Consider the following 26,569-nt stretch of genomic DNA (forward strand, 5'->3'; position numbering starts at 1 on the left):
AACAAACATATTAAGGGAAATCACAGGGCTCTAGCATTTTGAGGTAAAAGGAACCTAGCACCATTTTCAGGTGAAGAAATGGAATCCCAGAGTGGTCAATTTTAAGTTGCTCCAGGACTTGAATCTGTCTCATCTGATACCAGTGAATACGCTCTTTTGCACCGTGAAATCCATCCTAAGGGAAAACTAAATTTGTCTTTAGATCCTCATGAGCAAATATATTTGAAAATGCAAATCTGCTCTTAGAAATATTCAGGATCAATCAGTAACATTTATTATATGCCACATGCTCTACTAGAAGCTAGGGACACAAAGATAAGGACTGAACAAGGCTAGGAGAATTCCTAGCAGCTCAGGAAGCCTAAAACAAACAAGCTGGCAACCACTTACTTACCTATAGTCGGGAACACCTGGGAGAGAGAAAGTGCCTGGGGTTGGCAGCAGCGTTGGGGAGGAGCAGGCCCCATTGACGAAAAGTGCTTTGGTCCTGCCGGGCTGAGCAGAGGCTGAAAGAAAAAGGGGTTCTTTTCGGCCATTTGGAGCAGCAGCATCTTAGGCAACACACCTCACACCAGGGTATCCAGCCTTAAAGACAAACACTTCTTATCCAAACATTCCACCAAGAGGAAGGGGCTGCTGTGTCTACTTTGTGTAAATGGGAAGCATGCTAGCAGGGCTCAGGAACTACAGTAAGAGGAGTGAGCACCTGAGGACCCTAACAGCAAGTGCATTCTGGGGACATGACCTGGACCTGCCAGCCTACATACAGGTGGGCTAAGTGAGCCAGCCCCAGCCTAGGAAGAGAGAGGTGGCAACAGCATCACGCCCAAGCTAGAGTAACTCACAGTAAGATCAGGCCTGGAGAAGCTACTGGGTCAGGACTCTGAATCACCAATCATTAGATCATCCAATATGATGACAGTATGGAACAGTATGCAGTATATATCCTTTCTGAGAAGCTGGGCAAGAAAACAGAAACCTTAATAGGAAAAGGAGGATTGAAAGCAAGGAGGCTGGCATATCTGAGTCAGATGGGGGCAGAGCCTCTCTGAGAAGGGCTACAGCATCATCCCCTAAAGGAGAAAGGACAACTCATGTGGGTGTGAAGCTAGGGCTGGATCCCCAGAGCTGGGGAGAGAAATATCCCACAGGAGAAACTGAGTGAAGGCTTATCTTTGCAAAGAGAGTTTCCCAAGCAGGACACCCAGTTAACTCCAGGCCAGGGAGGACTTCACCTGGGGTCCACAAACTTGTTTTGTTAAAAATAAAAAAAGTGAGCACAGTGTTTCTAGAGAACTGGGCTTCTCATATAGTCCTTATGCATTTATTTTATGGGCTGAAAACATCATTCTGAGAAGGTGTCTCTAGGCGCCACCAAACTGCCAGAGGGGTCCCTGTCATCAAAAAAAAAAGCCCCTGCCGCAGAGTATCTTTCTGTGTAAAGCACAGAGAGTCAGAGACTTTTATATTACACATGGAAAGATGGAGCAGACAAATGTGAACACGAAGGACCGAGAAAACAAACGTTACAACAGCCTGCTGCAAGACACACAAGGCGCAGCCTTTCCCAGGCTCCACTATGAAGCGGTGGTCAGCTTTCCAAAGACCTGGTCCAGGAAGCTGAGGGATTGAAATTCTACCTGAGATTTAATTGGCTTTAGCTGTCGCTGGGCTTCCCTGTTTGGCTGAGCATGAAAGGCAGTGAGGAACGCCCCAGGCCCTCTGAGGGGCCTGACCATACCAACACCAGGCAGGGGGGCTCGGCTGAATCCACTGAGCGTCCTACTGACCTCTGCTAACTGTCCGTCCTCTGCTAGGGCTCAGTAAACCGCAAGCGTCTCATCTCATGCCCACATCAGACCTAGAAGGGAGGTTGGCCTGCACCAGGCCCAGCCCACCAAACAAGAGTGTGACTAGCGTGGTTTGAACAAGAAAGGACATAGAAGTATCTTCTGTTACACCTGTGCTGTGGAAAGAGGTGTGAGTGATGAATGCATTCAAAGGGAGAAGGCAGGATCAGGGTGTGGGAAGCTGAGCTCCAATCAATTAGCAATGGGAGAGAAACACAGGGCCCGGTGTGGAGGCTGTCTGGGACCCAAAACAATCAAAACAGCCTCATCCATCAACTTAGTTCATGACAGTCTGATACAAAAATGCCTATCCTGATGTACAATGAGAAAAGCGGGAAGATTCTCTGTCACCAACGTGGATTAGGTGGCCATAAATATGTCAAGCGTGTTCAAGGGGAGAATCTTCATTTGGCTCGGAGGAAGCTCGAGTCCAAGAAGGTAACGCTGAGAAACATGGGGTGACACGAGAACTGAGGTTTGCGTCTTTAAAAATCAGTAACTGGATCATGATGACAAAGTTCTGCTGGGAAGCTCTGGCGTTCAGAGAGTACAGGAGAAAGTAACAAGGTGGAAAACCTGAGTGCGATATGGCCGAGCTGAACCAGAAACTGGAGAGGAAGGAGCCTTTAAGTAAATGAAACAGATGTCCTTGTGACACTAGACAACTACTCGGTGGTGATCAACAGGAAGCTGCTCCACTGAAAGGGCAAGCCAAGAGGCCTCCTGGAACTCCCTGACCAGCAGAGCAGAACCTGCATCCTCCAAACTTGGCCCAGGAAGGGGAAGGGTCCCGGTTCAGACAAGGGGGGAGCACCAAGCCCCAGACACTCCTCAGGGTGACAAAACCAGCCACCGCAATCCTCAAATACTGGTAATGAGCTTATGTGACATCAGCCCACTTAAACAGAGAAAGATGACTAGGTCAGAACAAAACCAGAGCCAAGAAACCTTCCTTCAGTTCTATGCCATACCGGATACTTGTATCTTGCACTTGTAGGTCTGGATGTAGTCCTATCTATCTATTATCATTATTACTGGTGTTAATGCCATATTGACTCTCTCATTACTCAAAGTAGTCTCGGTATTTATAGAAGAATGTTATACTTAATGTTAACCTGGATTTGATGTGGGGGAAGGGACTGAATATTTGTAGCTACAGAGAGAAACATAACACTGATTTCTTATGTTAAAAAGCTAGCATTATTAATGAAATGACTAATTACCCAGAAAGTATATCTCTTTAACTTTTTAAACTTCACACTTGTTTCATGAGGCCCTCCCACAGAGACTACAGGTAATATGACTGTATCTTTAAGAGCCAAATGTAATGTTATAGTAAAGTTCATTTGTGCTCATAGCTGAGAGATACGGTCAAAACGGTCATCCTTCTGAGGTGCTTCTCTCTATGGCATCAAAGAATGTACCTACTTTTGTATTTTCCATCTACAAGGATCTATGAGATAAACTGTGGAGAAGACAAAGAAAAGAGGATGAGGAGATGTTTCTTGTGAGAACTGTCTGGTAACTTATTTTAGGAAGAAGCATCATGAAAGGAATTTTATAAGGAATAAGCCTGGAGAGAGGCTATTAACAGGGACAGTTTGAGAGAAGATAAAGAGATGATTATCTGTGACAAAGAGAAAAGAAAGAAAAAAGACTGATTTAAGTTTAGGAAATATGTTAACTCAATTTAGGAAATAATAGGATTTCTGAGAGGTTTTAGTCAGTATCTGGATTGAACTGAAAAGTGAAATTGTGTTTTTAAAAGAAAAGTTATCTGCTATTAGTGAAGGTTTGAGGCAACTCTGGCTGTGATCTTTTGCAACACCAAAATGTTCTAATTATCATCTATGTCTAAGTTAATTATTTAATTAACAAATTATATATTTAGTAATCTGAATATCTACTTAATCAAAGGTGATTAAAGTATTCAATATATTTTGTTGTTTAGTTGTTTCAGCTGTATCTGACTCCTCAGGACCCTATATGGGGTTTTCTTGGCAAAGATACTAGAGTGTTTTGCCATTCCCTTCTGCAGCTCATTTTTTAGAGATGAGGAACTGAGGCAAACGGATAAGTTGACTTGCCCAGGGTCACACAGCTAATAAGTGTCTGAGGCTTCCTGGTTCCAAGTGCACTGCTCTATCCACTGTGTCACCTAGCTGCCCCATTCAATATATTCAGAGCTAAGAATAACTAATATTGGGAAAGGAAGTTTCTTCAGTTCATTAAATAAATAACATTAAATGAACTGGGATGGTGGTTTGAAACAAATAATTGAGAAAGCAATTGGAGGTTTATTTATTCCAGAGGTTGGGATGATATGATTAAATATGGAAACAAATTTAGAATAGGCAGAGAGGTTTCTCAAAAGTGAGTCAGACCCCAATAATTCTTGCTACAGAAGTACATCCAGAATAAAATGCAAATATGTACAAGGCAGCCAATGGGGGAGAGCAGTAGTAATTAGGGGCAACAGGAAGGGTTTTATTTATAAGGTGGTCCTTGAGCTGCATTTTGAAAGAGTAGTGATATTAGGAGAGAGTAAATTCCAGGTAGGAGGGGTGCCAGCCAAAGGCACAGGGCCAGGAGACAGGGCACAGAGGGCGGCAACTAGGTTGTGAGCATTTTACTCAGAGGCCCTCTTTTCACCCAGAGCCAATATGGAGCCAATGGAGCCCATGGTTTGGGAACCATGTGGAAATGAACGGAGATGGGAAGAGCCTCAAGGCAAGGAGCCTGATCAGGAGGTCACTGCAACGGTTAAGGTGATGGGTGACACTGGCCGTGTGAGTCGAGGGCTGGGCTCGGAGGGAAACGCTGCTGTCGGGGCACAAACAACAGGACCTGTCCCCTGATTAGATGCGTGGGGTGAGGGAGAAGAGTGACTCAGGGATGACACTGAGCTCTCAAGCACCAGAGAAGGCACACAGCGCTTCCCAACAGAAGCGAGGAGGTCACAATTCAGCAGACTAAGCTGAGAGAGCACAGGCATGGCGGTGCCTCAGATGGCCGCAGCTGAGTTTGGTAAAAGGAGGAAAGACACGAGCTCAGCTCTGGACACGGGGAGGGCGAGACAGCTCTGGCACCATCCAGGTTAAACCTCCAGCAAGCAAACTGCTGACAGGAGACTGGGCTAAATGTACAGATCTGAGGGTCATCTACAGAGAGATGGCAGTTCAATGATTATCAGATTAAATTATTCACTTACCATCTCAGTGCCCCAGGCACGTCTCCAAGACTGTAAGTTATAGATGGCAGCTGCCTCGGTACAGGCAACTGGGAGCTTCCACAATAGGAACCTCCCACCCTGAAGTCATGGGATCACAGGAATGAATTACCTCCCCCAACCAAAAAGATGTGAACACCCCACTTCCCCCAACTCTGTTCTCCAAGAATTACTGCCATAGAACTGAAAGGGACCTAGGAGCTCAGCCAGTCGGAAATGCTGGGTGGAGAGGGCGCCCAAAAGCCTCCCGTGTCCCTGCCTTCCACTGTCTAAGACTTGTCTGCAATGGCAGAGATTTGGGAGGCTGTGACGCCATGCGTCTGCACCACCTTGCTCTTCCCAGGGTGGCCTCAGCCAGATACCTGATTTGGGGGCTGTCATCCCATCCTTCACGTCCAGCACCGTCCCCACACTCTCTTTCAGTCTGGGACTGTGCTGGCGTGGTTTGCAGCCAGGAAGGTGGTATTTATAGATGTCCATGATCAGGAATTCATTAAACTGGACGTGTTCATGACGTTTCAGAGGAGTGCCCTGGTTGGACCAGCTCAGTCTTTGCAGATGGATGCAGAGACACTGAGGAAGCTACAGGCACAAACAGAAAAGAGGATAAACCTTGAGCCCCCTGAGCTTCCCCCCACCCCCAACATTCTCTGCCCCTTCAGGCATCATCTCACCTTCCCAAGTTTTAACTGTTTGACAAACGTGGTTCTCTGGTGTTCAACCACCTCCCCATTCAGGGTCCCTTCTGCTTCAATCTGAAATAAAAGACAACATCCCTACTGTTGGCTTCTCCAAAAAATTAAGGAGAGGAAGAAGAGAAGTGTGGCGTGATGAAAACAGCCCAGGCCTGAGTGGCAGGTCCTGGCTCAGTCTCCTTCCCCTGGGACCTTGCAGCAAGTCACTTAACCTCCAAGAATTATTTTCCTTTTTTTTAAAATACAAGAAAAATAAATGTGCCCCATCTACCTCATAAGACTGTTGAGTCCTGAGTGAGAAATGGATGTAAATGTGTTTTATACACTGTGAATCGCTGCACATAACATAGGACACCTTCATTTTATCTAATATTGGAGGCTGCAGATGAGGTCAAGGTTATATTTATTCAACTGTGATGCTAGCATTGAAAGGAACAAGTTAACTTGGTAACTGCAGGGAAGAGCTTTGACCTCTACCTACCCTAGTTAACTTCACTGCCCCATCACTTCTTGGTCATTTTCACTGACCCCATCACCAGCCATTCAATAATCACAGGGGTGGAGGGAAAGGCAAGATGAAGAATCATTCAAACACTTCCATCCTGCTTGGCCAACCACCACTTTCTCTGGTTATAGGTGAAAATGGAGGTAGTCAAAAGGAGCTGATGTTTGACGTGGTCGGGGGAGGGGCTGGGTGAAGCAGAGATGCAATCAGGCAGGAAGAGATACCTTGGTACAATTGTCACACACAACATCCCTGACTGATTCTGATGAGATGAAATGATGAAGGCAGTGGTCCAGAGTCAAAGGACGACCCTAGGGCATGAAAGAAGAAATTCACTTTTATAATACAAAAGACATCTAATATAATAATAAACTGTATTAGTAGATGGAGCTGAGAATCCCATAGCTCTGTCTTCCCTAGGCAGAAAACAGGCCTCTGGTGAATGCAAGAGAAGCTTCCCCACATGTATGTGTAGCACAGAGGATTCTCCCTTTCCCTGGGGATGCCCTAGCTGGGTCACAGACATGATCAGAGTAAAAGGGGGTTGGGACCAAACAAATCGGTGGCTCCTCATCACTGCTGGAAGTGCTTCTGACCTCTGGAAAAACATGACCTTCCACAGTCAGGCAAATCAAACTCTCCAAACTTCTACAGGGACAGGTGACAATGCAGGTTACCAACTGGGAATAAATCCCAGGTACAACACCTTCAGAGCAGGAAGGGGAGGCAATCATCTGTCTTGGAGGGTTTAGGAGTTCATGGGCCAGGGTTAGAAGGATTCTGAAGGTCCCCCCCCCCCTTCCAGGACTGTTTCTACAAATCAGAGAAAAAGGAAGCCACTGCTCAATACCTACCCACGTAGCAGCTGGGATACTCAGGGAAAGACTGTCAAAGGTATCATATCTCACAGGACTCTGAAACAAAACAGGGCAGGATGAGCCCAAAAGCTGCACGGCCAAGTCTGCCCATGGGATCAAGGCTCGTCAATATGGAGACCATCCTCTCCTCCCCCCAGGAAAATGCTCAGAGGCTGGGACCACATGTTATTTACCTGGTGCTCACAGTGCTTGCAAACCATGTTACTAGTAAGTCTCCCATGGAAAGGGTGCTGAGACTTCCAGGCGCTGGACATGGGGTGAGGTGCCCCTAGAGCAGGAAACAGCCTTTTATCCTTCAATCACTCTCAAACCTCCTGCCCCTTCACTCCATGAGAGGCTCCTCTATCTGGGGAGCAGAGGGGACTGCAAGGACAATGTCTATAATGGAAATCTATTTTCCCATTCATTTCCATAACACAACTGGCGTGGCATTCTTAGATTTTTTTCAAGACAAATCTTATTTTAAAATTAAACCTAGTTTTAAACACCACATTTAAGAGAAAAATAATTTTAGGACCATGAAAGAAGAAAAAACTTTAAAAAATATTTAAGGTTTTAAGATACCGAACAATTCAATCAGCCAACAGCATTTATTAAGCACTTAATATGCACCAAGTGCTGAGCTTGGGGCACCAAGACTATACAGAAACTTAAAATACTGGAGCTTCAGAGCCTGTGGGGACACTTTTCTGGTTAAGGAGGGCAAAGACTCCCTTCAGCATTAGCTTCTTCCAAAGAAGTGATCTTGTACTGACTTTTAAGGACTGAGCATCTTTGGTTTGGGGGCCTGTTTATTTCCCTTGGTGTAGGCAGCATCCCAGTGGCAAAGCTCCCTCTACCAATGCACACTGGCACATTCTCTGCCATGTATGGGCTCTGAGAGTTGCCAAGGCTAAGGAGAGGTCAACAGACTTGCCCAGAGTCACCTGGCCAACCTGTGTCAGAGACGGGACCTGAAGCCAGGATTTCTCCATCTTCGGGTCAGTTTTCTATCTACTGTCCAAGGCAGCCCATCTCCTTAGTGGGGATTAACATCTGCATACCTAATCATCTATTTGCTATTTTATTTAGAGGAAAACTGACTTATCTTACTGAAAAGAAATGTCTGTGGTCCTTAGAGGATCACTTCTCTTATTTGTTACTTACAGAAATGAGTCTGGTAAATAATACATGACCTCACCTATACTGTAAAGAGTTAATGGTTTTTATTTATTATAAATCCCTTTTGGTGGAGGAAACCAACTCCCTAAAGACTTCTAAAATTAGCCTCACCTCTGTTGCTGGATTAAATTCCTGTCCCTGACCTCAAAGAGCTTCCATTCTATGATCAACGAGGAAGAGGACATTAGAATTGAAAATACCCCAAACGGTGGTTTTCCACACTTTTGATCCATCCACACACGTGACTATGACAAGATGAGGGAGGAGGATTCATTATTATAAGACTTACTTCTGAAGGAACAGGACTATCAAGTGCAGAACTAGAATCTTCATTTCATTTGAGGGAGGGGCAGGAAATTAGTACAGCTATAGAAAACTGAGGTTAACTTTTATCTGATTTTATTTTTAATAATAGTAACTGAAAGATAAAGTTTCAAATTAGTGCAAATGTAACTGATTTTTGCCTTCTTAAGAACTACTAACAAAGACTAGCACAAATCAGAGACCCTGAACCTCAGAAAGTCCTATAACCCACAACCTTCTTGTTTATAGATAAGGAAATTTAGGCCTAGAGGTTAAGCGACTTGTCCAAAGTCATCTAGCTAATAAGTGGTGAGGCAATGTCTCCTCGCCGGAAGCCCTTGAAATGTTTGGCATCTGACTCGGCTGACGTCCAAAGGCTGACATGCTATGACTGACTTAAGTCGATCATTCAGCCTTCAAGGAAAACAAAAAGCCACGTCTGAAGCCTAAATGGCTTTGTTAGAAAGTGAGCAGGGGAAGAGAGTGAGCTGGTTTCAAAGCTGCCTCCAAGCTTTGAAAGCATTCCGTGTAAGACACAATGGCAAAGGTCTTTCAAGGTCTCCTGGGGGGAGCCCAGCAGGACAATATGGTCCAGGGAGACCAGTCAATGATGTAATGATCACATCTAGAAAACAGACTTCTCACGTGACAGACACCAGGAGAAAATTACTACCTCGTATTCGGCAGCTTATTTGCTGAAGGGTCGTTTCTGGCTGCTGCTGTAAAGAAAAAGAGAAAAAAGACACACACTGTCTACCTCCCCCACCCATACAATGGTATAGATTACCCCACTGACATCATCAACACAAACTGGCATCAAAAAATACAAATCCCCAACTACTGTCCTCACTGTATTCATCTCCTCATTCATTTGTCCAACAAATAATAAAATCCTGACCACCTCTCAGCCCCTTTCATGGATAAGAATCTCAGACTCCTGGTGCTGCCTGGTCCACTCTGATGCTGGGGATCTCCCTCCTGGGAGGGTCTGTCCTCAGCCCAGGGGCGCACAGGCCATGTCCCACAGCACATCCTTAACTACGTATCAGGCTTTCAGCTTTCACAGGCCTCACAGGAGCACAGAGTTGGAGCCAGGACCTTAGGGATCACCTAGGCCACCTCTTCATTTCACAGATGAAGAAACTGTGCCCTAGTGACATGAAGTGATGTCCTGAAGGTCTCTGGACCCTGTCCTCTGACTCCAAAACGAATATTCTTTCTACCTCGTGTGAACAAGGAATATTTTAAAAATGTCTTGAGGTCCCCAAGTGAAGAAGTTCAGGCTTGGGAAAATAAATGAAAAAATGTTTATCCTTAGGCACTGGCCCTGGATGGACTAAAGCTGGACTTATTATAACTGTGCTTCCTACATCTTTTACCCAGGTATTTACTACATAAAAATATGGGAAAATCATCTTCAAGTTTTACCTCCAAAGAATGCACATCGAATAGATGCGCTACCCGAGGGTGGCGATCTCTCTCATCTTCTAGCGATGATGTGATGACATGGAATAATTCGTGCGCGTCCTAGACAAGATGGACAGGTCACTCAGGAGGGGATGGAACAGGGGAGTGGCAACAACACTCCATCCCCACCCCCGCACCCACTGTAGCAGACCATGTAAAACCAACAGCAGAGTCAGGCTGAGGATGGCTTCCTTCCGGCTGACAAAGGCTCAAAGTCTGGGTTTGGCAGCATCTCCCATGCCGGCAGTCTCCAGGCTTTTGGGGCTGGGGCACCTTTTATCAGGGTGCACTCCCATTAGAAGTCTGTTTGATTATTTATACACTGTAGACATGCATTATGGTATTAGTAACTATGTGCATTGTGAAACTTGGATACAAAATACAAATTCAAAAGGACAACTTAAAGCTGAAACACTATTTGATGCTGGAGCTAACCATCAACTGGAGGTGACTGACTAGGGGAGTGGAATGATCAGAAGGTCCTCTGGCTGAGGACCTGAGGAGCTGAGGAGAGGACAGAAGAGAGAGGGGAGGGGCCCCAATGAGCAGGCCGGTGTGATAATGACAGTCTGAGCTAGGACAGCAGGCATGGGAGAGAAGAGGACAGACTGCAGAGGTGTGGTGGGGGCAGAAACCAGTGCTGACACTGGCTAGATTGTGGGATGGAGGAGAGAGAGGTGCTGTTGTCCCCCTAGGGCCTGGAAGGGGGGCAAAGCTCAAGAAAGGGGGTGGGTTTGGGAAGGACAGATAACACAAGGAGATGAGGGATGCAGAGAACAACCCACGCATCTCTGCTCATCCCGACAGACTCATGAAGTCCTACCCAAAACAAAAAAGGGACGTGGACCCACCAATCCCTGCCTCGGAGGCGCACCTGCTATAGTCCCAGGTGAAGGGCAGGATGTGGAGTGGCTCTGGGCAGGGGAGTACATTTTTCCAATGGCACTCATCTAGCTGCTGCTGTGAATGGCCACTGCCCAGAGGGGTCATTACCTGGACCAACAGGAAGGGCAGGTAATGGTGGGAGAGTGGGGCAGGATATAGAAGGTCTGAAAGGTTTGGGGACTTCTCACACCCTCTACATGGATGACCACCAAGAAGAAAGGATTCCTCCTCACTGTAGGGCGATAAGCAGAGGCCAGAAGATCACTTGACAGGTCGGATAGAGCAGGGGGAGGACTAGTTGACCTTTTGTGTTCCCTTCCAACTCTGAAATCCTGTGTGTCTGTGATTTGTGGAGCACCTACCTCGGAAAAGTCCCCCATGCCAGGTGCTGGGGATACAAAAAAGGCCTAAGATGTAGTTCCTGCAGTCAGGAATCTACCTGGGAATGCAGGGCAGAGAGCAGAAAGGCCTTGGATACAGGCTTGTTGGGTTAGACTGCTTTGTGGAGGGTTAGGCAGTTTAGAACCATTCTTAGGCCCTCTTTGGTTTGGGTAGGGTCAAATCCTTTACCAGACACAATCTCCCACTGACTCATTTTGCTAAATGAAGAGAGGTTTTTTTAATTCTTGGATTAAAAGTATTTTACCATTTTACATACAGTAAACATTTAAATGTACGACTGCTTCATTTAATGGGGTACCTTTCTATAAAGTATAGTTCCCTATACCAGGGCTGTCCAACCTTAGGTTTTTATTGAAACAATAGACAATATATTTTGATTTGCCATTTTAGTGAGAGCTCTATGTAGCTCAGCTTTGTTTACTAAAGCATTTATGTAAATTTCTATGCTTGTTGCATGCCCATTTTGGACAGCGCTGCCCTATACCAATAAAATCATCACATCTTCCTGTCCCTTTTCCTTATCAACACACATCAACTCAAAGCCCTGAAACTCTCAAAGCCCCCTAGCCCTCATCTCTCTTCTGAGCTCCGGTCCCACATCACCAACTGCCAGCCGGTGTCTACCCCGCCCATCCAGCAGGCATCTCATCACTGCCAGCCACTGTCTACACCTGCCCAACTGGCATCTACCCCCGCCCATCCAGCAGGCATCTCATCCCAAGCTCACCATTGTCCCAAACAAGGCTTCTCATCTCTCCCTCACAGCATTCCCTCCGACCCACATCCAATCAGTTGCCAAGTCTCATCAAGTGTGTCTTTACAACCTACTGTGCGCATCTTCCCATTCTCTCCACTCACAGTCACATTTGCTCTGGCCATCATCATTCCTCGTCTGGACACATCTGACAGTTCAGCCAAACTTCCCTTGCTGGTCCTTACATGTGAAGTTCCACCTCTCATCTCGCCTATGCACAGGCTGTGCCCCCTTGCCTAGAATGCATACCATCTCCACCGCTCCCTCTCTGGATCCCTGGCTCCACGGACACAAGCCTTTCCTTTTCATCTCAGATGCTAATGCCTCCCTCCAAATTACCTTGTGTTTATTTCTGTACAGACATAAATTCTGCATCCACTTCTATGTGGACATGCTGTTTCCTTGATGATAAGCTTCTTCAGGGCAGGGCATTTCCTCTTTGTCTCTGTATCATCAGGGCGCTGCAGAATGTCTGGCACCCAGGAGACCCTGGACAAATGCTTGCTGACAGACCAACTGGTCTCTGCCCTCTCCAAACCCTCCCTCCAAAGAGCTGCCCAACTGACCCTCTCCTGCTATAATCAGATGGTTGGAATGTTTTTGTTTTTAATATGACTAATAACAACTGTTTTCCTAATGCCAAAGCATTCTTGCATAATTCAGTTTGACCATAGTAAATGACTTTTCAGAATAGACTGATGCAATTTTTCAATATTTATTGCTGTATTCTTTTTATTTCTTCTCTCTTCTGAATTCATCTTGTCCATTTTATTTAAATCTCTTTTTTAATTAGGTTAGCTAAAGGTTTACTGATATTGTTGTCTATTTCTCTTCTACCGTTCAAAATTTCCTCTTCAGGGCCTACCTTGGGCATCCTTATTAATTTTCTCATTTTTCATTCATTCATCCTTTCCTTCTCTATTCTGCTAATGGCACCTTCTCAGGGGCCTAACTTTTCCCACAAGGCTTGTTGAAGACGTCTTAAAACATAGGTCTGACCCTTGTCACTGACCTATTCAGGAGGCTTTCCTAATGGCTTCCAGGATGAAACGCATGCTGAACCCCAGACCTCACAATCTGGCTCCGGCCCAGCTTTCAGACTTACCCACTCTTCCCTCCAGCCACACTGGCCTATGGCCCCCTGCCCGTACAACTTTATCTCTTGCTTCTGACTGTCCCCCAGGCCAGGAATGCGCTACTCTCCTCACCTCTGCCCCTTGGCATCCCTCACTCCATTCCAGACTCATTTCAAATGCTACCTCCTACACAAGGTCTTTCTTGTCCCCTCCAGTTTTTAGGGGACACACACACACACACACACCTCCCAGCAGAACATATGTTCCTTGACAGCAGGGTCTGTTTTTTTCTAGCCCAGAGCTCTTAAATTAATGCTTACACACTGAGTGGAAAGCCCCAGCCTCTGACAAGGGCCAGAGCTGCCTGTGGCAAACCTCAATGAGGGCAGGCCAAGGCTGGCCCAGCAGTACTTCCTTAGCACCTCCTCAGCATGAGGCAATCATGCAGCCAGGGCTCTGCCTATTTCTCACCTGCTCCTCGAAGGAGGAGATCTGCCACCTGTACATCCGCAGCACCTCCAACAGGCAGCCGGCGTCCAGGACATCCTCCTCCTCCTCACCGCTAGCAACTTCTTGGCAAGATAAGGCTAGCAGGGAAAGAGAAATGATGGGATAGGTCAGTGGTCCAGGTGGGGCACAGTCACGATGGATCAGAAACCAAAGAGTGACTGCCTCCCAGCTTGCTGTGAGGCCCGCCAGAGTTAGCCCCAAAACCTGAGAGCGCTAGACAAACTATCACTGTGGCTTCCTTAGCCATTCCCATGGTCACTGCCAGCAAGTGGGCCCGGTGTCTCCTGAGCCAAGAGAAGACTCTGAACAGGAAGGAGGAGTGTGTCTTCTCTCTCCCTGCATTCCTGGCAGGGCCAAGCACAGAGATGGGAACACAGGTGTTCCACCCACAGAAGCGGTTATCCCTTCCACATTGTGACTTTCCCCTTTGTGGTTTCAACATATCTCGGGTCAGCAATTCCCATTTAAGAAATTAAATGGGAGTTTGGGGGGTAGTTTTGCAGAAGACACAGAAGAAGTTTATAGACTCAGAAATGCATAAAATGTATGTATAGTACTGCAGAATATGAATCCATATTTTACATTAAGGTACTGTAAACATCTCAGAAAACAAAAAAAAATTCAGACTTCTCTGGTACAAAGGGAGGGTCAAAAAATGTTAGGCAGATTTTCCAAATCACAGGGGTGCAACACTCCCAACCTCCTTGATGTGGAAGAGATAACTGTTATTTGTCAAATGAACGAAGACTAATTTTCACAAGGCTACAGAGTTTTTAAAACACCTGATGTTCCCATGCTCTAAGAGAAAAGCCATTTAGAGCCCAACAATACAACATCAGGGCCCAAACCAAGGCTATACTGTGTACGGTAAACTTGAAGAATAAAAATAACTTGTTTTGACCTCATAAAAATGATTTAAGACAAGCAAATGCCCCCAATGACTTCCTATGGCCAAGAGGATTAAGGACATTCACAAAACAGGTGGCTGTTCCTGGGTGGCTTACACCTTAGCCACATATGGAAGCAAGCCTGATAAACAGACATAAGCGATCTAAATGGGGCTAACAAGCTTGGAGGAAACTACCAGAAGGCCATGAGTTGTGCCTGTCTTTGGTGTTTAAGCTGCCTGATGCCAAGGATTCTTCAGCCCCATCTTCCCATGATTCCTTCATTAATGTTCACTTTAAGGCAATTTCCTCTGGAATAAAGTGTCAGGAAGTAGAGGCTGTAGCAGTCACATGACCTGCTAAGGATCCTATGCCCCCACCCATTAGGGAGGACTTGGCAGGGATTCAAGCTCTAAACCTGCAAGAGGGAGAAATATCAAAACCGCTAACGATGACAGGAACCTTTACTCAGTGACCCCCTTTTATTCACATTATAATTTTTCTCTGGAGATGCAAAGTGGAATAATGATCAGAGGGCCACCTCTGGAGGCAAGAAGACTGAGCAGTGATTGGGGGTGGGGGTGTTTGTTCTGCAGAACATCACAATTATCCTCAAGTCGGACTTCTCTTGTAGAAGAGAACAATCTGACTCCACAGACATTAATTAGGTGCCTACCATGGGCAAGGTGCATTCCATCAAGACTTTACAGCTTCCGCTAAGCATTCCTGAAAAAAGAATTGATCTTAAAATGGAAGAAATGCCTGTGCTGCAGGACCCCTTTACAGCCCCAACAATTCCATACCTTTCAGCAGGTGCAGCAGGGTTAAGGACAAGTACTGAGGCTTGGTGGTCTCTCTCTGATCTGAAGGGTACTGGGCAGTGAATTCCTCCAACCACTTGATGAAAGTAGGACAGGCAGACAGGCCTTGCAGCAAGGAGTTCATGAAACAGGTGTTTCCTAAGTTGAGGAGGCCAGGAACAAGCCCTAGAAAAAGAGGACAGAGCAGTGGGTCAGCCATGACCATCTCTTCATCTTAGTTCACTTGGTGAGATCGCTATGGAGGACCCAGTTACTTGATGGCTCAGGGATCACCCTGGGGGTCCCTGAGCCAATGGAGAGAGCTCCAGGCTTATACATCTGGCTCCAGACTCGAGCTTGGAGCCAAGAGCTGCCCTCACCACCAGGTCCCACCAGACTGGCATCCAAGCAAGTGGGAGCACAGAATGGGAAATGCAGGCTTGGATGGATCTTCTAAGCAGCCTGCTAGATATTGCACAGCTTAGAGCCTAGATCACTCAAGGAGAGGAACAGAGCTTTGCTGCATGGTCTCCAGACCTTCCTCACATTCATCAGAAAATGTTATACACAATAACAGAGCAATTCTGAAGGAGGAATCTGGAGTTGGTCCTACTGATGAAGACAGGGCACAGCTAGAAAACTACAGTCAGTACAAAAGGCTTAATGATAAAAAATGGTCTGTTGCTTAGTTGTATTTTAGAAGTCAACCCATTAGTTTATTTATGCCAATAAAACTGAGAATGGAGAATTTCCACTGTCAGGGAGATTTTAAAATAAAGTTATTACGAATATGAACATCAACAGACAGAAATATTTCAGTGCACATAAAACAGAAAGGAAGATCATATAGAAAATTGTTCACTTTTGTTCATGCAGTTTTTTCAGTGTATATGAAATTTAACACAAGTTTAGAAACACTTCCCTGTTTGTGTCCCATTCTGAACTTCCCTTCTGTGGATTTTTGAATGGTTCACTAAGACACTTTTCTTTTTCATCATTATCACCCCCTCTGAACCCTCCCCCCAAGCTTTCCCTCGTAACCAATAGCTGTAGTCAAGCCAAGCCAGTCCCCCCAGCTCCTTCTGCAGTTCTAGTCCATCAGCCTTGTCTCTGCTAAAAGGGGGAAAGCCTACCCTGTTACCAGGCTTCTGAAGGCCTGGTGGGTCACTGAACGGATCAAAGCTGTTGTGTTTTTTAAGGTCATTTTCTTTTAAAAACACTACAATGGTCGAAAGATTGCCACATTCCCTTTTGTCATCTCTGTAAGTCTGGTAGGTATGAGGCGACCCCTCAGACCAGTGTGAAGTTTCATACAAACTGAAAAAATTCTAAAGAAGAGAAGATACCCTAGCACATCAGGGGTAGGGGAAGAGGGCAGCTAGATGGGTTAGGCTTTTTTTTTTCTTCCCATTTTTTATAGTTGAGAACCCTTAGTCTGTTTCAGGAAGCAGCTGGGCCCTACTGTATGCAGCACTTGGAATCTGGTCCCACAAGTCCAGTGATGCTTCCCCTTCCTTCCCATCCCCTTTCTTCTCAGTTCTTTGTCCCACTGCTCAAAGGCCACCTGGCAATTCTGATAACCTTCTTGGTCTCTGGCTTCAGATACTGCTCACTGCACCCTCCTACTATATACACTGGCCGCTCTCCACAACAGAAAAGTGACTGCCCTGTTTCTTCTTCCTTGAAGGCACTTTCATGAGCTTATTCTCCTGCCTCGTTAAAGTGGGCATGTTCCACAAGGTTCTGGCTTCAACTTCTTCTCTTTCTATACTGGGCCCCGATAATCTCCTCCACCCCTGTGGCTTCAACCATCAACTTTGTTGGTGCCTCCAGACCCACATCTTCAACTGCCTATGGGATGCCCACCCATGAGTCTTCCACAGGCACCCAAAATTTAACACCTCTAACAGTTTGTTAGGTGTTAGATCTTAGATGGTAACACAACTAAGAGTTTGTTCTCTTTTTTCAAAACATACTCTGTCAGATGACTGTAGTAACATCACCATTTACTCAGTCACCCAGATTTTAAAACATAAAAATTTATTTTCTTTGATTCTTCTCTCTCCCATTCTGCCACACCCAAATAGTTATCAAGTCCTGTGGGTATTATATCTAACATCTATTTCCCTGGCCAACCAGAATGCCCTGCCCTTGTTCCTACCTGCCTGGGCTATTTCAGGAGCCACAATTTCTTTTTTTTTTTTATAAGATATGAAAGGCCAATGTATGTATGGATGACATCACTGTGCAAAATATACCACCACATGCACTCAAACTATGGAGGAACAGGGTGGGGTGGCATCAGCTTCCACTCCTTCCTCCATGACCCTGGAGCCAACTCTCTGGAGCTCTAGTAGAGTGTTTCCCGGGTGACATTGCTGGAAAAGGTATGGTTGCTGGAGATGCTGTTGGACTTCCTGGAGAACCTCGGCCTTTTTTTCCTTCTTCTCCAGGGAGGGCAGAGGAAAGCCAGGGTGGAAATGAAGATCTGCCTGAAGTTGGCTGACACCAAGTTGTAGAGAATGGGGTTGATGGTGGAGCTGACATAGAAGAGGACATTGGTGAGCATGTAAAACTAGTGGTAGAAATCATAGAGGAACGGGGACCAGTGATCAGACGGGATATAGCAGAACATCAAACGACGAATGTGGTAGGGCAGCCAGCAGACTACAAAGGCAATGACCACTGCACCAACATCTGGGCTTGGCCCGAGAGCAAGGGCTGGCCCAGAGTCATGCTTGCTTGCCACTGCTTCCCACACCAACCGGAAGAGGAAAGAGAAGGAGCCACAATTTCTAATCTATTCTGTTAATTATTTTCATTGTGTATTGGTCTGAAATGGCTGTATTTTGATATTTCTGTCTATGAATTTATTTATAATTTCTCTGAACACAATCTCTTTTTGTAATGGTACCAGATCATGCTAAGTAACATGTATTTTTTTAATGCTCCCATTCAGAAGATGTCACGCTTCTTTTAAATACTTTCAAAAGTTCAGTTCTGTATTTTCCTTTTCATTTATCTTTAGTCAATTTGTTCAGCCCTGAGAGAGGAATATTTAAAGTCTCCTATGGTTACTGTATTATCTCTCTGCAATTCAGTTAACTTTTCATCTATGAATGGATGCTATGTTATTTGGCATATATATTTAATATTGATACTGTTTCACTGATAGCTTTACACATAATATACTTTGTTGGTCTCTCTTGTTTTTGCTTTGTTCAGATACCACCTCAGATGCTGACTGAACGATCTTAGACAAGTCATTTAATGTCTGTAGCCCTCAGTTTCCTCCTTTGTAAAATGAGGGGATGGGACTAGATATTCTCTTAAGTTCCTTCTAGTTATAGATCCATCACAGTTTTTTAAAAGCACATTTAGATATTACCAAAAAATGCATAGGACCAATAAATGTACTCAAAATAATTGTAAATATTATATCATTGTATTTAAATGATACATAAAATCAGGTTTTAGAGATTTGAGAGGGGAAGAAATCGGTTTCTTATTCCAACTTTAACTAAACAAGGAATTTGGTTCTGGAGCCTTTTGCCATTTCCTCAATATCTGTCTTCTGTCCTTTGCCTTTTGGAGAAGACACTGCATTGTAAGGCTGCTGCCTTTTGGGATATGGACAAGGATCAAGACCTTGCTCAATGTACCCTCTGTCCACACAAGGTGGAGTTGAAAGAAATCCAACTTCCCAGAAATTCTCAGTTGTGTTAGGAGGAATAGAGTGGAAAAGGTGCCTTGAACGGGAGGCTAGTTTCTTTTCTCTTTCTTCTTCTGAAATATCTGCATAACAAATTTCACATTCTTTCCATGTGTCTGAGCAATTTTCTCCCCTCTTCTTTTTCAGTGTGAGGGAAATTTTGCAATGCGGTCTTTCTTTTGTCATCTTTAAAAGAAGGCTCCACAAGTGCTTTTTGTCTGACTTTATCAGGCGTATCTTCATTAGTTTCTTTGCAGCACCAGCTCTAGACCCAAGAGACTGTGAACACCACTGTGCTGTGGTCCTACAAGCTCCTGCTTGGGTTTTTAACCACCTGATAAAAGTTGATTTCATCCTAGATCCTCATTTTCTTTCTGGATGTCTTGTTTTCTTTCTTAGCTGTGTTTCTTAAATGCAGGAAATTATTGGATTTTGTACTCTCCCCCTTTCTTCTTAGTTCTAAATTCTCCTTTTCTTCTGAATTTAATATATGTCAATAACAACAAAAAACCTCAGGTATGTTTTTGACAATTATCACACACAGGTAACTTCCCTTCTCTGTAAGCATTTACATAGGGGCAGCCAAGTGGTGCAATGGAGGACTCCAGGCCTGGGTCAGGAACATCGGAGTTCAAATGTGGCCTCGCACACTTGCTAGCTGGATGACCCCGGGCAGGTCACTTCATCCTATTTGCCTCAGTGTCCTCAGCTGTAAAATGAGCTAGAGAAGGGAATGGCCAATCACTCCAGTATCTCTGCCAAGAAAACCCCCAATGGGGTTGTAAAGAGTCGGACATGACTGAAATGACTCAACAGCCAAAGCACCTACCATATTCCATGCACTAAGTGCTTTCTCCATGCCCCACCACAACAACCCTGCAAGGTAGGTGCTTATTATTATCCTCCTTTTACAGTTGAGGAAGCTGAGGCAAGCAGAGGTTAAGTGAGGTCACACAGCTAATAAATGTTTGAAGCTGAATTTGAACTCAGGTCTTCCCAATGTCAGGCCCAGGGCTCTGTGCACTGGGCCCCTCTTAGCTGCCTTTAAACCAGATCATGGCTCCGGGTCTAACCCCGAGGCTGGAACTTCACAGCACAGACTGGCTTCAGAGGTCCCCTCCAGCTCTCCCATTCGGCAATACCGTGACCTTAATCAAGGAGAATGTTTTCCTGAGGGAATCCAGAGACACTTTCGAGATTCAGTTCAAATAGCAGCTGCTCCCCACCTCTCTGCTCTGCCTTTCACAATAGCCTGCGGCACAGCTTCTCCCAAACATACCACGGGCTCAACAACTGTTTTCTGACCAAAAAGAGCTAATGGACACCAGCCCTGTCCTGGCCCGGGCACGACACTAAAGGAGGATGTCTACATCAGAGGAGGCTGCCCCGAATGACTCGGAGATGGAGGGCCATGCCGTGAGAGGAACAGGGGAGGGGGCCTGGGGAGGACATCCTAGGAAAGAGAAGACTTCAGGGAGATGGGTGAGGCCTTTGTGCCTTCCACAGTCTCAAAGACCCTCATGTGGAAAAGGCCATAGATTGCTTCACTTGTCCCCAAAGGATGGACCTGAGGCCTGAATGGCCAGATCCCGTCTTTGCTGCTTACTGTGAGACCCTGGGCAAGTAATGTCCCCTCCACCGGCCTTGAAACGAAGAGGATAAGCCTAGACCGCAGAATGACCAACCAAGAGCCAGAAGGGGCTCAGAGGACCTCTAGTTCAATGCTCCCATTTTACAGATGAGAACACCAAGGCCCAGGAGGTGAAATGACTGGTGACAGAGCTGGGATTTCGACTGAGGTTCAGCAAAGGGTAGAAACTGAAGGGAAACATAAGCAAGGCTTCCTCTCAGGGAAGTCTTCCTAACGATTGGAGCTATCCAAAGTCCTCAGGTGGAGGCTGGACAGAGAGCCCTCACCATGGAGGTCATGGAGGGGCCCTTGTTCAGAGAGGCAGGACGACAGAGCTCAGCTGGCCTTCACAGGCTCAGCTGGGGCCCCAGGGCAGCTCTTCAACTTGACGACTGTACTTCACTGACCACTGGAGAAAGATGCCCCAGGAATGATCCAGCCAGAACTTTCCCAGGATGGATGAAAGGGCACGAGTGGCGGAAGGAAGGCAGAAGCACTCTCTATGACTGTGAGAAACAGAATGTGCTCAAGGTAGCTCCAAAACAATGCCAAAGACAGAAAGGACCCAGGCTTCACAGGCAGTGAGAACTCCGAGGTGAGGCAATCTCTTCGCTGATGCGGAGGGGCGCCTTCTCTCAGCTCAAGGGTCTTAGAGAGTTGCCCAGGCCCAGAGACATCCAGTGACTCATCCAGGGTCACCAAGCCAGTCTGTGTAAAAGGCAGGATTTGAACCCAGGTCTTCTTGTTTTAAGGCCGATTCTCTGTCCGCTCTGCAACAACATTTCCCCTGGTAGCACGGTGGAGTAGATATTGTAAACTAGGAGTTTTTGTAAGACTATAGAATTTTTACAAAAGAGACAACATAAAACTTTTACCACTGACAGAGTCAGCCACCAAGCCCATACCTGCACACCTCGGTAACTAACAATATGAAATAGAAGCTGACAAATTAATGCAAGAAGTGGACACCTAGGTCACGTGCTAATCTCATTCAAAGGCCTGTTTCAGACTGAAGTGTAATGAGACTAACTTACACAAAAGCCTTTTTTACAAGAGGACATAAAATGCTGTGACAAGTCATTAAAAATTTACTTCCTCTTGTCAGCTCCTTCAAACAGCTGGCTGGGGTCCAAAATTCAAGCTCTACAGTTAAAGAGGCAAAACCAACTGCTCGCAGAAAACCCCCAAAAAACCCAACACATCAAACTTCTAAGAATCTGTTTTCTCGCCCAGGCCGCCAGGCCAGGCTCTTGCTCAGGACTACAGACAACCCCCAGGCTTGCCCATCTCTTACCTTTCCGGCGCTTCTTCCTCTCAGTAATGGGACCCCAAAGCACGTAGACGCCTGCTGCCAGAGCCGCAGCAACCCCCCCGAGGACTCCCCAGTTCTTCATCACTTTATACCTAAGAGAGGAGACAAGAGGGCCATCTTCGGCCATCAGCAGGCAAAGGCAAGGGCATGGCAGAGCTGCCAAGGAGCCGGGGGCCCACCCAGAGGACCTGATGCCCAGGGCCAAAGCCAGGAGCCGCGCCCTGAGAAGCAGCCTGTGGGCTCTTGGGGGAAAGCAGCCAGAGAGGAGGAAATGATGGGGCTTATTACTGCCTCTAAAATAATACTGTGTTTTGAATGGGTTGGTTAATGTGAATCCAAGTCACGTCCATAGATGGTTTTACTAACAGTCAACATTTATGGAACACTTTAAGGTTTGCAGATGACGTCTCACTTGATCCTCACACCAACACTGGGGTATTAACCCCATTTTGGAGATGAAGAACTAAGGCAGAAGTATAGTGACTAGCCCAGGGGTCACACAGTCTCCCTGACTCCAAGTCCTGTGTTCTCTCCACAGCTGCCAGACTTAGAGCTCCACTGGTCACTGTTGTTACTCGATGCCAGAGAAAGCCATCTTCATTCCTAAGGGACTCTGGGTGACTACCAGGAGCCTCCTCAGTGAATGAGTCTGGTCTGGGAGTGTCTCACACAGCACTGATTACTGAAAGCTGCCAGTCATATCCCAGCCATGTACCTGCCGCCTCACTGAGCCTTCCCCTGCCACAAAGGACAAATAGCCCGGTGACACCAAGGCAACACTTGGCACCTCTTGGGCACACAAAGGGAGAACTCTTCAGAGTCCCCAAGCTTATCTAACACCCTTCAGGTAGATAGATATGTTGGGTTGGGGGGGGGAGGGGAGCCCTGGTAAAGAAAACTGAGGCCCAGCCAATAGATGGGCCTGGAAGGGGCTAGGAAAACATGACAGGCCCAAGGAGAGGTGGGGTCAGGCTTCATTTTCAGGGGACTCTTTTCTAGGCCAAATGATTCCTCAAGGAATTGGGAAGCACCACACAACCAGTCATGATGACCAGCCCAGAAGTCAAAACTCTAAAACCTGCCTGATCATCAACCACCAAGACCCATCTCATCTGCTGGGAAGTGTCCGACACTTCGGGGGTGACCCCAGGCCAGCTGCTTGAAGGATCATGGGAGCTAGTACAAAGGGCCCTAAAGGGAGACCTTGGATGAGAGTGGCGGTGCCTTGCAGGGCTTGAACCAAAGACCTGAGTTCAGATCTCAGCTCTGCTGCTCAGTGTGGTAGCACTCCATCTCTTCAGCCTCAGGGGATGGTACTCGACCTTGGAGGCTCCTTCTGGCCTCCCGAGTTTCCACAATTGGTCAGCAGTACAGCCGGCATTGGGCATTTATCTGGAGTCCAAATCCAGGGTTCTTTCATTACAACTGACCTCTCTCTGTGACTCATAGTCACCTCCCTCACACGCAGTGGGGAGGAAATCCCTTTAGCCTGGTAAAGCTACTAAAATGAGGCAGGATCAGCCAGGCCCTGGGCCATGCCACACCCTCTCAGATTCAGACCAAAGGTGCTGTGGCTGTTCTAGGAGCCACACACCACTGCTCCAGACTCATCCGGTAGTGTTCCCAGACATGAACTCTGTGTTCCCGACAAACTGGTCCTGCTCTGGCCCTGAAGCGAACGTAGCATCTTCCACCCCCATGTGTTCACCCAAGTGGTGAGGCCTCCTGCATGCCCCCTCCTCCCTCCCTCCCGTGCTAACCCCTCCTCCGCCCCCCAACCTCTCTGCTAGAAAGCAAGCAAGCTCCTGGCTGAGTCTGGATCGTGTCATTCCTCGTCCTGGCATCTCTTAGCACAATGCCTGGCAATCAAACACCAACCAGCATTTATTAAGCACCTGCTGTGTGCCAGGCAGTCTGCCACGCTCCAGAGATAAAAAGACACAAAGCAGTTCCTGCCCTCAAGGAGCTGATGCTCTAACAGGAAGCACAAGGACCCGTCCAGAGGACATCACACCATATAAAGTTATAAACAAAATAATTAAACACAAGGTAGTTTGAGGGTGAAGGTTCTCTCTGGCTTCATGCAGAAAGACGACAGCATCTTAAAGCTAGAGAGGCAGAGGGAAGGAGAGAGTGCAGCCCAGGCACGAAGGCAGGTCACAGCAAAGGCTCAGAGGTGGGAGATAGGAATTGAGGGGACACCCATCTAGTGGGAAGCTGGGCTGGGACCAAGCCATGCAGGGCTTTAAAGGCTTAAGAGCTGAGTGTAGAGTTCATCCCAGCAGCCACTGAAAACCCCTGGCATTGGAGCAGGGGAGTCACGCGCTCGCTGGGCTTTAGTTTGGAAAATCACTTTGACAGCCGTGTGCAGGGAGGCCTGGAACGTGGGAGATGACAGAGTTTATTAAGTGCTTAGTGTATGCAGGCCTTTGCTGAGTGCTAGGGCCACAAAGAGAAGTGAGCAAGACAGGCAGAGGTAGGAGGAGCTAGCCCCCAGAGGCAGAGGTGGGGAGGCAGGAGCACCAAGCGCTTGGCAGATGGACTCCAGGATCCTGGCCAGGCCCAGGTGGAAGCTCTGGTACTTCCAGGAGTGAAGTCCAACTTTGCCATGGGGAGGAGGAGGGGATGGCGGCCAGAGGCCACAGATGCCTGTGCCAGAGGCGGGGAGGCCAGGCAGGAGGAGACTGTTGCAATCCCTTATGGGAGAGGGGGTGAGGCTGGGCGACGGAAGGAGGCTGTGGAGACCCCAATTCCCCCAGCTGATTCAGCTTGTGGGAGGAGGGGGAGGAGAAAGTCCCTGTGTGTGTGGGTGTAGACTCCATGGGGAGGACTGCCTCGGACACTAGCCATGCCTTGGAGACCAAGGGCTGGGGGAGAGGAGTGAACACTGATGGGGCCAAAGGCGGTCCCTCCCCCGGAGCTGGCATACCTGACCCCTCCTCCCAAGGGTATCTCTGCTTCCACCTGGTCCTCAGCTCAAGGGCCACCCCCCAACTCCCTCCTGAGTGTGCAAAAAGGCCCCCCTGAAGGTAGGAAGAGCTGGGTTCAAGTCCCCAGCAGCAGCCCCCTCAGAAGCTGTCCATTCACTTTGGAAGGAGCTCCCCCTGCCAGTGAGACCCCAGGCCCAGGTACTCCCCCTCCCAGCAGCATGTCCACAACAGGGGCTTAATACACGCTGGCTGACAGGTGAGGGCTGCCCCTTCCTCAAGGCCACCATCTATGGGATAGAACTCAACATGTACATGTGGTCTTCACACTGTACACACAAGGCCAAGCCTGGAGCCAGGAAGACCTGAGTTCAGACTAACACTGATAAGCTCTGTGACCCTGGGCAGGTCACTGCACCTGTTTGCCTCAGTTTCCCCGACTCTAAAATGGGGATAACAGCACCACTTCGCCGAGTTGTTGTGGGGGTCGAATGAGATGACCGTTGTAAAACTCAGTATACAGTGAGTGCTGTATAAATGCTCACGCCTGCACCTGTTTCCTTTTTGTCCCAGTTCGGGCAACTCCTATAACACAGTAGGCGCTTAATAAATGTCGGTTTATTGAAGAGTGAGTTGCCTTGAGAACCTCTAGTCCAGCCCCCGCTGGCTAGGGGGAGGGACAGTGACCGGCCCAAGGTCACACATGGACTAACAACCCGGGTCCTCTCGATCCAGCTCCGGCGCTGCCCGCTGGGTAAGGCCCGGAGCCAGGACTAGCCCCCTCCCCAGCCAAAGCAATCAGGGGGTCGGGGCCCAGAGCCAGAGCTCCCAGCGCCCCCCGCGCCCGGCCCCGCCTCCCGCACTCCTGGCCCCGCCCCCTCCCAGAGCCCCCTGCGCCCGCGCGCCCGGCCACCTCCGCCCCTCCCCCCGCCCCGTCCTCGAGCCGCTCCGCGCCCTCCCGCCCCCGCCCCTCTCCCCGCGGCTGCGCCCTCGATCCTCCTCAGGCCTCGCTCCCGGGCCAGCCACACTAACCTGAGTGCGGCCCCGGCCCGCAGGAGGCGCCGCAGGCTCCGGTCCAGCGCCGCCACCGCCTCCTCAGCCCCCGGGCTGAACATTGCCCCGGCCCGCCCTGAGGGGGCCCGCCCGGCCCCGCCCAGCCGAGCTCCCCGAGCCGCGCCCCCCCCGCCCCAGCGGGGCCCGGCTGTGTCAGCGCAGGAGAGCGGGCGCCGAGGCTGAGCCGGGACAGACTGGGGGGACTCGGGATAGAGACGGACCGGAAGCAGGCTTCTACCGGAGGATGAAAGCCGAAGGACAGCAACCACCACCTTCCGGCCTCCTTCAGTCCCACCTTCCTTAGCAACGGGCACGCGCACGCGCCGGAGGCTTCCCGAGCTCGTTGCTACGAAGAGGACGCTCAGGGGTGGGGGCGGGGAGGGCGAGACTGGAGAGCTTCCTTTGCGCAGACTCCGAGACCCGAGGCTACGTCACCACTGGGAGGAGCCCTAGAGCCTAGGACCTCAGAGCTGTCTGTGGGATGTGGGAAACTTAAAACAGAGAATATTGAATCTGGGAGAAGTGCTAAAAAT

The 26,569-nt window shown here is 47.9% G+C and overlaps 1 protein-coding gene across 2 annotated transcripts in view; it reads right to left on the bottom strand.

Moving 5' to 3' along the window:
* USP30 (ubiquitin specific peptidase 30) overlaps nt 1-26,122 on the bottom strand; it is a 28,509-nt gene extending 2,387 nt beyond the window's left edge. Inside the window, exons 1-12 of one of the 2 annotated variants that reach the window (XM_036760697.1) lie at nt 26,016-26,122; nt 22,039-22,148; nt 15,406-15,588; nt 13,677-13,792; nt 10,050-10,148; nt 9,295-9,340; nt 7,331-7,425; nt 7,134-7,193; nt 6,504-6,590; nt 5,754-5,834; nt 5,442-5,661; nt 395-506 (exon numbers count right to left, since the gene is read on the bottom strand). In XM_036760697.1, coding sequence (XP_036616592.1) covers nt 395-506; nt 5,442-5,661; nt 5,754-5,834; nt 6,504-6,590; nt 7,134-7,193; nt 7,331-7,425; nt 9,295-9,340; nt 10,050-10,148; nt 13,677-13,792; nt 15,406-15,588; nt 22,039-22,148; nt 26,016-26,098 — 1,292 coding nt within the window. In that variant the 5' untranslated portion in view covers nt 26,099-26,122. The remainder of the gene's footprint in view (nt 1-394; nt 507-5,441; nt 5,662-5,753; nt 5,835-6,503; nt 6,591-7,133; nt 7,194-7,330; nt 7,426-9,294; nt 9,341-10,049; nt 10,149-13,676; nt 13,793-15,405; nt 15,589-22,038; nt 22,149-26,015) is intronic. The other variant, XM_036760700.1, reaches the window with a different exon arrangement.
* Between the last annotated feature and the right edge of the window lie 447 nt (nt 26,123-26,569).

This window comes from Trichosurus vulpecula, chromosome 1 (genome assembly GCF_011100635.1).
Source record: "Trichosurus vulpecula isolate mTriVul1 chromosome 1, mTriVul1.pri, whole genome shotgun sequence".
Taxonomy (NCBI): domain Eukaryota; kingdom Metazoa; phylum Chordata; class Mammalia; order Diprotodontia; family Phalangeridae; genus Trichosurus; species Trichosurus vulpecula.